Source organism: Rhipicephalus sanguineus, chromosome 5, assembly GCF_013339695.2.
Source record: "Rhipicephalus sanguineus isolate Rsan-2018 chromosome 5, BIME_Rsan_1.4, whole genome shotgun sequence".
In the NCBI taxonomy this organism is placed as follows: domain Eukaryota; kingdom Metazoa; phylum Arthropoda; class Arachnida; order Ixodida; family Ixodidae; genus Rhipicephalus; species Rhipicephalus sanguineus.
This window is the reverse complement of record NC_051180.1, coordinates 24,156,217-24,167,449: the sequence shown is the minus strand read 5'-3', so window position 1 is coordinate 24,167,449 and position 11,233 is coordinate 24,156,217. Positions and strand designations below refer to the sequence as shown.

The 11,233-nt window shown below is 47.1% G+C and overlaps 1 protein-coding gene across 3 annotated transcripts in view; it reads right to left on the bottom strand.

Annotated features, from left to right (window-relative positions):
* Positions 1 to 1,566: 1,566 nt before the first annotated feature.
* Positions 1,567 to 11,233, bottom strand: part of LOC119393368 (beta-1,3-galactosyltransferase 1) — a 45,072-nt gene continuing 35,405 nt past the window's right edge. For 2 of the 3 annotated variants that reach the window (XM_037660344.2, XM_049416221.1), the window contains exon 2: positions 1,571 to 3,591. In XM_037660344.2, coding sequence (XP_037516272.1) covers positions 2,541 to 3,587 — 1,047 coding nt within the window. In that variant the 5' untranslated portion in view covers positions 3,588 to 3,591 and the 3' untranslated portion in view covers positions 1,571 to 2,540. Of the gene's footprint in view, positions 3,592 to 10,286; positions 10,432 to 11,233 lie in introns of those variants that run through there. The other variant, XM_037660343.2, reaches the window with a different exon arrangement.

The following is an 11,233-nucleotide window of genomic DNA, read 5'->3' as shown; positions in this document are numbered from 1 at the left end:
ATGCTGCAAGCCTATCACGAGCTAGTGGTGCATCAGTCCTTATCACATAATTATGACGACGAAAAAAAAAAGACAAGAGAACTACAAAGAACTGTTCAGCGCAAACACACCTGATACATTTTATAAAACACTATTATTTCATTCATGAATCGCTCGTACTTAGTGGGCACTCACAGCATTCCACGAAGCGCTTCCACTTCGTTTCCTTCTTTAGCACCGCGCCTTCCCTGCCTCTTTCTCCTTTGTTTTATGCGTCAGCAAAATCTTCATGCAGTTCTCTTCTTCCGCTGTTGCCCATACATGCGCCGGCGGCGACAGAGAAAGGAGGCCCCAAGCGTCTATTTGAGGAAGCCAAGCTCATCAGCACTCGCGACACGAATAGAATAAACACGAGCCGCCAAGGGAGACAACGCAGACCTTCCATTGAGACGCCTCGTGAATTCGGTGCAGCGTCACCGAAAGCCATAGTTGTAACCGTTATGGGATCACATTTACAGAAGTTCTTTGCCATCCGCCATTGGCCATCAGCGCGGCGACTGAGAACACGTTAGCGTTCATCGATTAAATTATGTTATCAAACACGTGCTCGGCGAATATCGGCATTGTTTCGTTGTGAGTGGAGCACCTCCAGTAGTTGCACCACTCTGCTGGATCGTACGATCCTGCCTTGCATAAAATGTATTATCTGACGGTGACCAACCAGCAATAGCTTCTATAGTGCTTAACTTGACTGAACGTATGGTCAAACGCTACGACTCATGGTTCGCAGAGAGTGGTAATGCCTAATGCGTCTTTGACCAACTACTCATCAGCGTCGTTTCATGGGTCAGTATAGCAATGTACCAAGTGTTGCTCATTGTGACTTCCGTTGTAGTATAACGTATCTTAGCAAAAGTATGCGTATTCAGATAATTAAATGCAACGTGATTAACCCTTTCTGCATTTCCCTCTCTCTATCTCTCATTTTTATATTCTTGGCAGAAATGCGTGTCTAATTAGCCCATGCATTAACATACCAGTCTGAATGGGTGCAAGCAACGCGAATAGAGCGTACTCGCCTTTTTTTTTTCTTTTTGCCTGCCGCATACCGCACAGCTATCATCGGCAATTCATGGTTTGCTTGTTACTACTTTTTTGCATACTACGCATGAAGCACACGTGGTTGTTCCGTCTAGGCTGTCATGACTACCTAATGCTACATTATTATCAGACAGAGGCGCGCAGCAAGGAAGGAAAAGGCAGGGAGGCCAACCAGACAAGCCATTAGCCGCAGTTCCTCTTCAAAAAGCATAGAGACATCCGTTACGTGCAGAGACAAGAATGGTTAGCGGCCATCATGCCGACATGCGGTTTACCTTCGACAGCCAGCGGTGGTCGCCAGTATTGCTTGCGGCATTACTCGAACCACTCTATATCACACTCGATCTGTTGATAGGCGGCGTCAAGAAAGCTACGTCTACCACTGTTTTGGAAAGTCACAAAAGACGCCGTAGTTTATTGTCACTTGTGTATATAAAATGGATTCGGTAGTAAATTACTGTTATCAACATGGAATCAGATTCGTTTTTTTTTTTTATGTGGAGAACGTTCCTTTAGCCTGCCTCCAAATACAGCAAGAAAAGCTCAACAGGACGCATTGTAGTTTCTTGGGGTTCTTAAGGGTCACATAAAATAAAGATTCTGTGCGCCTCAACATTCATATATACAGGCTATGTTTGTCACAAAGTCAATATGTGAAAAGCATCGTCAGTTCACTGAAGCATAATTTAAACAGCCGGATTTATTATAGCAATTTAGCTTATTCCCCCACTTGTTCTTGCAGTGGCTTAGTGAATGGTTTTGACTCAATACAGAGCAATAAATTTGTTTCCGTTCAGAAATTATCAGCCTACTTATGCCCACCAGAGTAGAAGCAGGAACGAGAGAGGGAAAAGCAGGGAGGTTGGTCAGCCCATATGCCGTTTAGCCTTTAAGTGCTTACTGCGTTCTTCAATGAGGAAAACTTGACGCCAACAGGCATAGTCTTTGTACTCTGCCGGTTCAGATCGTCCCTTCAATGATTCACCATCGAAGTCTACCAACAATACACGAACTGTTTAATCACCACACACTATTCACTCGTGTTCACCAGAATCAGCGGCAAGTTAGAACTTCCCGACATTACTTGGTGCTGAACATGAATTAACCCCGTAACGTACAACATTCTTGACCGACAGTGGTCTACAGACGAAATGACGCAGCATAAAATACGAAAATTCTGTCATTTAACGATGACGGGAACAGCGTTCACAGTACTCGCTATGAAAAACTACGTTGCACTTCAAACAAGCACGCATAGGCCATCGCAGTCCAACCTTGAAATTTCGGCGACTCCTTTGGATATTACACGTCACTTGAACGTCCCGACCTGTGCACGAGTGATTCAAGCATTACGTATCTCAGTCTCGTGAGCATTCTCATTTACTGCCTTTAAGTACCACATGTCCCACACCGCGAAAAAAGGAAACATTCTATAAGAAGCTTCGCAACACGTATTTGTCTCACGAACAGCCACTGAGCATCGCATCCCACGTCCTTCTCATCAGATCTGGCGTCATTCCATGTCCCGTGAACGCGTGGGCCATTTCGCACGGATCCTTCACTTGCCGGCCACAGCTGAACCTGTCGTCAGTCTCGGGCTTGACGCCCACCGCGGCAGCACACCGTCCCGTTACAAACACGTCTTCTAAAGGCACCCACTTGACTCTCGCCGAGACCACCAGCAAGTCCTTCACCAGGTCACCGGATATGACGTAACCCGCGCCCGCCACAAAGTCCGGGTGCGCCTTGGGCAATGTCCGCACGTCTACCGGGCTCACAGGCAGACCGGCACCGGCAGAGCGCAGCGGCGTGCCGGCGTGCCTCTTGATACATCCCTGGATCCAGCGTCTCTGGTCGGCCATCTCGTGCTCCAGGTGGTGAACCAGGTTGTCGAGGTTCACGTACACGTCATCATCCGTCTTCATCACGTGCTCCACGTTGGGGCAGAAGGAGCGCGTCCAGTGGAGCATCATGACGCTCTTGAGCGTCAAGTTGTCGTAGCTGTCCGTAAAGCTGCCCTGCACGATGTCCCCGTTGACCTGGGACTCTGCCTTGATCTCCATGTCGTGCGCGGAGCGTCCCAGCAGGAACAGTACCTTGCTGTCACGATGCGCAACGTACGAAGGCAGTCCCCAAGTGTCGCGTATGGCATTCCTCGCCTCCCGGTGGCTCGGAGCGCTCGCCACGAATATGAGGCGCCTCGGAGCGACTTCGAAGCCCCGACAGACGTGCGACGCGTCGATTACGTACCGGTGAACGTAGGGATTGTCGTTGCTAACGCTTTCTTCGGGAAGCGCGTCAAGTTCTTCGCGCACGACTACCTCGTTCTGGGCGTGGTCGTCAAACTGTTGAGGCGCAATGAACAAATCATCGTCAAAGATATCTTTTTCACCCTCCTGTACTTCCGTGTGGAATGACCTGAACAGGATGAGAAGTGCCAGGCAGCCGGCGAGGATAGCGTAAGTGTGCAACTTGCCGAGCCATCGTGGTAGCCGTAGCGAGGACATAGTCCTGCGAAAATGGAGTCAAAGCAGTATACGTTAGCAAGCCATCAAGATAGGTAGAAATCTATATTTCAGGTATGTGAAATCTCAACCCGAATCCTCGGGAGCAGCCCTCGTCATCACTACTTTACCACCTCATAAAACATTATATATCGAATAGACTTTCACGCATGTACACTCGAACTGGTATAGCCTTGGCAGAATACGAACCGCTATTCATGTGCCTTGTGGACACCTCAAGCCTTACTACATGAGCTGATAGCCTTGCGACTTGGGTAGCGTGACTAGACGACAAGGTAACTTGCCGCCGGCAGAGAGCGACAGGGCGGGACGGCAAGTTATCTTTTCGTCGACTTTACTTTATTCATATCTACGTCATAATTACTACAAATAACATCCCCTATACTGTCCTTGGCATTATTATCTGTTAGTTCTCATTATTATTGTGTTTAACAAAGAAAAACAAGCCCTTAAAGGTCATCTTCTTTCCTGAGGCACAATAGTAGTTACATACTAGCATGCAAACTAGTTCAATTAGCCCAAAAATTAGTCAATAAAAGCCACGCCAGTCTCTTGTATGAGCTATAAAAAGTTAACGTTAGCCAAAACATTTGTTCTATGCATAAAGCAAAATAACGTGCCGTGTTGACAGTTGGTGTTATTTTTTTTCCTGATTCAATCAGATAGACCAAGCGAACAAGCGGGGCAAGATTTACAGAGGTTTTCATTCGTGAGTGTTTGAGTGGTCGGCATCGCTAACACGTCCAGCATCTGGATCGGCGGAAATTTTCTCTTACAAAGAATGCTACTTCATTTGTAAGAAAAACACGAACAGCGATTATTTGTGAACTACAGCACACCACCCGCAAATGCCATTTGAACAAACTTGCAAATACACGTTGGCGCAGAGGCATGAATTTCATACCTGTTATACTAAACACCTAACACTCAATGCGTTTCTTTGTTTCACTCCTTCAGATGATTTTTCATACCAGGGTAGCGTAAGTGTAGTTACAATATAACTATATGAAAAGCTAAAGAAATCTCCAAACATCGGTACAGCAGTTCAACAAGAGAACACACTCCGCTCCATGGCCTTATCTCCTCTGACCCTGTGGCAGCAACATCATTTCTTTGTACAGTTCAAGCTCTTTCTCTGGGATCGCTGCACTTTTGCACATTCCCCGTAGAAAAGTTTCTGAATCAAGTATAAAAGAAAAGAAATACGCGAGGAGAAAAAAAAAAGGGGGGGGGGCACGTAGTGGGCGAGCGTATCGAAACGGTTCGCTTCCCACGCTGGGCTTATCGGCAACTGGATTTCGTCTTGGAAGAGCGAGCACGCTGGATTCCTGCGCAGTCGCTATCAACACCAGCCGCCTTTCTTGGGCCACGCCGAGCTACACGCGCCGTAGCGAAGGGCTCAGAATCTAGGAGCCCGCACTCCGGCTAAGTTTCGGGCAGTAAGTTATGCACGCGTGCTTTGTATCTGTAAGCCGCACAAATGAAAACAAAGAAAAGCCGCTCCTGTCTTTTAAAAATAAGCCGCTCTGTGCTTCTTTTGCACGGAGCCAGCACCTGTTTTCCGAAAATTAACTTCACCCTAGGGAAGAAGCAATTTTTTTTTCTTTCCCGAGAGCGAAGTTTGAAGTTGTATATATGATATGTAATCGGATGCTTTGAAGATCACGACGTCGAGGATGTTAGCGCAGGTCTAATATACCTTCCGCTATCACGGCGGCTGCACCAACATCACTTCGATGCTCAATATCACTTCGTGGAGCACAGCGTTCTGGAAAAGGACTGTAAACACAAACCTCGGGGCCCAACAATGTTACCCTGTTTTTCACTCTATCACTGCAGCGAATAAAAAGCCGCCCACGAATATACCTGTAACCAGTAGGCAGGTTCACGCGTTTAGTTCTGTTCTATTTTTAGCTGCACTATACAGAGAAAAGAAATGGAAAGCTTCAACTTTCAAGACTAGAAACACTTTGCCCCGTGCTGCACCAGCGTAGCTTTTCCTGACACATTTATGCGCCTGTTGAGCTTTAAATCTTACACTCTGTTGACGTATGCAAAGGTCCGGGTGGCTGTGCGAGAAACAGGTAGGCCCCGAACCACTATTTATTTCATATGTCATGCAAACGTATACTTTGTTCTCATCTAGGCAGAGATAATTACTACCTTCCTTGGGCAGGTTGTATTCCCTGCACCGGGACCAATTCAGCTTATGAATTTCACAGTGAAAGGTACGGCAACTATTCAGATCCAACGCCCATGCTGGAATCTCTGTGGAACGAAGTTTCGGGAAGCGATTACTTAAATGTTTCAATACTAAATGCGATGCACATATTTTGTCTCTGTTATCATCTATGCTTGCAATGCATAATCTTACCGAATACTTTATGCACTGTACTTCACCCGCCACGATGGTCTAGTGATTATGGTGCTCGACTGCTGACTCGCCGGTCGCGGGATCGAATCCCGGCCGCGGCGCCCGCATTTCCGATGGAGGCGAAAATGCTTGAGGCCCGTGTACTAAAGATTTAGGTGCACGTCAAAGAACCCAAAGGTGGTCGACATTTCCGGAGCGCCCCCACTACGGCGTCTCTCATAATCGTATCGTGGTTTTGGGACGCGAAACCCCAACACATTATGCACTGTACAAGTAGCAATATTAATGGGATGCAACGTTTACCTTCACACGCTACAATGTTTACAGTCTCAGGCGAGATGCAGACACCAGTTCATGGAAATGCAAAGTCAGGCGCTCATCTCACGCTTTATCTTCCGCACCCTTTGTCTGTAATCAACTCTCAAGACAGTATTATTTCTGATGTAACTATAGAGCAAATACTCCCCAGACAACCGCAAACATCAAGGTCTGCTTCGCTTGGCCTTGCATGGATGAGTGGATGGTATCCGCGTCTCATCTGTAACGGGCTGGTGGAGACCTAAGAGCCACCAAGGTTGATTTTTAATTCGGCCTTGACTACCCGAATAAATATCTTTTTCCTTTAAAAAAAAAAACTATATATACATAGCTTAGCTTTCTGCATTTTAAGGTATATTCACTTTGATTTGCATGCTTCTTTGTTTCTGTTCTATTTTCCTACTTCTTATCCACCAATCCTTCAATTACCATTCAATGATTTCTATCGTGGACATGTTTCCGTATTTCGTGCCATCCGTGAAACCCACGGCTTTGTGTAGGCTACTGTCCAAACAAACACCCGGTCACCTAAACCAAGCTTGCATACCATTAAAAAAAAGTTTCCATCGCTTGCTTATCGCTTTCTCACGGCAAGTAAACGCGTCATCCGTTTCCTGCACCTTCTATCGAGACAAACGCGCACCGAGGGTGGTTCGAAAAGCAAAGTAGCGTGAACCACCGCGAACGGCATAATTATCGTGTTAGGCGCCTTTTCCACCCGTCTAACAGGAAACGATCGCAGCGTGAGAACACCGCCCTGGCATGTAGTAGCTGTCGCATCAGCGCAGCTAAATATCAGCTGTAAGACGGCTGCACTAACGGTCGATAGGTGGCGGGAGCAGTGCACAAAAAAACAATTATCGCCAATTATGACGCAGCAGGTCATCTGAAATTTATTTGTTCCTGTTCGTCTGTTAACATCATGCACTTCAGTATTAAGTTAACAGCTTACCTTACGTTTGATTATAGCATATATATATATATGTATATATATATATATATATATATATATATATATATATATATATATAACGTAAAGCAATGTTTGTATTACGATTACAATTTACACCGTCGCGGCGCTGAAGACATGCTTCCACTTCTGCTTTCGTATTCATTGCCTGTAGATCTGTCACGTTTGATTTTCTGTTATCCCTTCCCTATTTTGCCCCGCATTTATAACACTGCTGTCAATACCGTCAGGAATTCTCCTTTTGACAATGTACATTTACGGTAGGGGATGCAGGCCCAGTCAAGGCTAGTTTTGTTCAGCACTTTCGTATGCCCTCCTGGAATGTGAACCACTTTTACCGAGAAGCTGTAGACGGCTGGCGAAACCGAAATTCGTCCGTCCTATGCACGCAGAAAGCTCCAAGCGCATATGTTCCACAAAGATTGGGCAAGCCCCACTATACTCAACACTGGCCCACTAAAAATGAAGGGAACACACGGGCGGCAAACAACAATTAAAATTTCTGGACAAACGTAACCAATATTCCAGAAAGATTTTAATGAATCATCGGGATTAACCCAGCGATAAACACGGGAACCGCACATTTCAGATTCGCTGGTTAACCATCTGCACGGAGTGCTCGGGCGGTGACTTTCTTTTTTTTATTTTTATTTGATTTCATTGATTTCATTGTAACTCTTCTTTATTTGCTTGAATTTTTAACGGGTAACGCGTATCGTTTTCTGTGCACAACGTTTCTCCAGTTTTGTATCACGATTTACGGAGCGCCTCTTTATGCGCAAGAAAATTAAGCTTGAATCCGAGTGCGCCATGCTAAGCAAACGAGGCTCTTTGCTCAAACGTCGCTGGAGACGCTGTGTAAGCGCTTGACACCCACGTCCTTGCGTCAGAGGCACATCCAACCTCGAGCCAGACGAAATGCCCCAGCAGCAAACACAACCAGTACAAGAGCAGCAATAACGAGACAAAAAAAAAAAGAAGCGACAACCGCAGATGCTCACCACCACCTTCAAAAGGAACCGCCGCGCCACTGTGTTTTATGGGCCCGTGCCCTTACCGCACAAAGGGAGATCCGCGCCGCTTTTCTTTGTGACACAATGCACTTCCTCATTCTGTAGAAGCGCGCATTTGCCTCACGTATGACCTTACGCGGCGAGGAAGCCACAGGCGGGGTTTTCTATGAATCCATCTTATTTTACAGTTCAGGCCACGTATTCACAAGAACATCTAACGCTAAAAATGTTCGTAAGAGAATATTTCAGAAAATCCTGACATTGGACACATGTTTAGAGCGGCCGGCTGGCCAAACCGAAAAGCACTTACGAAAGAGAAGTTCTGTGAATTCTGCCCCAGGTTTATTCAACATTCAGTTTCTTACCTTTCCAGAGCCTGCTACGAGGTGACAAAAGGGTCATTTCGGAAACCGTATGTCCAGATTAAAATATGACTTGATAAGCACCTTTATAAAGCGCTAATGGACAACATAAACCTTCCTCCAAGCTTTTAACTCTCTTCTTTCAAACCCCCGCTTCTTTACCACTGTACTGGGTAATCAGAAACTCTCGTCTTGTTGACACCCCTATATTTTCTATTTCTCTCTCTCTCTCCTTCTTTCTTGTCATAAACATAATTATGACTCCCGAATTATCGCCTTTCGTACAAGCCTGTCATGGGATGCATTGCCCGCAACAATAAATTTTAGTTATCATGGGAGAAAAATTTATCGGTTCTTGTCAGACTCCTCCGTTCGGGCAAGCTTCGACCGGACAGGTCGCTTCGACACTCTATAAAAGTTTCGTTTCAATCCAGCCTCTTGTTTCATGTTAATCGTGCAAGAGTGCGACCTCGTAGGGCTCATAGAGCTGTTGCGGAGTTAAGGCTAAACCCTTATATGCTTATATGCATTATCAAACGCGAAAATGGCCATCGACGATGTCATGTGATGACGTCATCACGTGATATCATCGCTTGGTCGAAGGTGCGCCGATCACGGAGGCAGTGCAAAACCCGGTCAGGTGCAGAAAGATTGCGATACCTCCGATCTTGGAGGCAATGTAAAACCACGTTAGGCGCAGAAAGCTTTCAGAGAGCGGCGAGGGAGGATCAATACATCGACTGCGAAGAAAAAGTAAAAGGTGGCTTTCGCCTTCGAGTCGTGTTAGGCGAATCACGTGAGTTCCGTCTGAAGTGCTACAACTCCATCTGCACATATGTGGCTTACTGTCCAGCGCTTCCTCTGTGTTAGCACCCTTTCGATACACCCTCTTTTTTCTTTTTCCCATTCTCCAAGAGAAGAAGTTGTACCTTGGCTAGGACGCATAGCGAAACGTAACGCAAGAAACGCAGGAATTGTCACGGCACTTTGGCGCAAAAAGCTTCACAGAAAATTAATGTCTCCCTCCACTATATATAGCTGGCGCTATTCCTTGATAGTAACAACTGCCAGCCGAAGGACAAAGAATGCGAGGACAGAAGAAAATGCCTGCGCATTATAAATCACTAAAAACTGACACAATGCGCCAGATTCCAGGCCTCTGACTTACGGTATCGAGGAGCTTTTGTACCTTCGTACTCGCCGTGGAAGCTTAGAGGCAGACGAGTTGTGCATGCTGCCTAAGTTCGAGGACTCATTTAGACGGAGGCGAAATGCAAGAAAACCCTTGTGATTAGATTTAAGTGCACGTTAAGGAACCCCAGGTGATCAAAATGAATCCGTAGTTCCCAACTGTATGTAGTCCCCCAATTATATCCTTACTGCCCCAATTATATCATGGTTTTGGCACGTGAAACCCCAGAATTCTCGATGGAGCTTCCTTCAAGAGCACAGCATTTGTACTTTTGTTTTTTTCTTAACGCGCGTAAGTGTTGAGTCGGCGGCCGCGAAGGCGCTCAACTACTTGGATAAGGTCCAAATGACAATTAATATCCGTCAAGTCGTCGAGACATCAACGAAAATATCAAGCGCAAGATGGAACCATGTCGCAAACCTAGTCACCAAAGAGGCGAGCCAGTTTCTTACTGCGTTCTTTGCAAGTCGTCGTCGTCTTCGTCACCACCTTCTACGCCGACCGCACTTCTAGCGCTGTGACGCCGACGTCGCGCTCGAGGCATCGCGACACCGCCACCGGAGGAGTGGAACAACGCCACCGTCGGCGAGTCTCAGATGCGGACCGGTGCCGGACGCAGCACGTGGTCGGGTCACTTCGCGAGCTGCGGCGCTGACCACCGTCGCTTCCGGTCTCCCCGTGCCTCCACAGCCGCTTCCGACTCCAACTACGCCGTTCTTCTTCCGCATGGCACGACGCGTCTCACAACGGTCTCTACCACAACGGGCCAAGGAAAGGCGACCCCGAGGAAACCCACTCGCTGTCTGGAACAAGCGCGGCTCACTGCCGGCGGCAGCCGCCGTCGACTGCCGACGCTGATTTCAACGTCGTGCATCTTCCTACGAAAGAGTGGCTGAATTGCGCGATCCTCTCGTTCTCTAGGCGCCCTCCATCTTTCACCCCCCTCTCTCTCTCTCCCTTTCCCTGCGTAACGCCCTCGCGTTTCTTTGTATTCGTTCGCACGTTGTCCTCTCGCCCTATAGAAGTCGCCAAGGCCTCCTCGAGTCACGACGTATGGCGTTAGGTATACGGCTTTCTGTGTCTCCCTTGCGTCTATACCTGCTGTGTTGTGGCGAGACCAGCGGTAATGGTGCACCGTAACGTCCATCCAGCGAAGCCTGGTGGTCTGCCCGTGGCGTGCGTCCTTCACGTTTTGAAGTAATCACTTTCCTCGTCACGGTGCACGCGCATTTATTTCCTCATCTCTGTCTGCCTCGACTTCCGCGATCCTCTCTCTCTCTCTCTCTTTCGCTACTTTTTTATCTGTGACATGTTGAAAGCTTATGAAATAGACTCGCTACCATATCGAATGAGATTAAGAGCGTCAGACTAAGAGGTGAAGTAAACGGGACAAAATAGA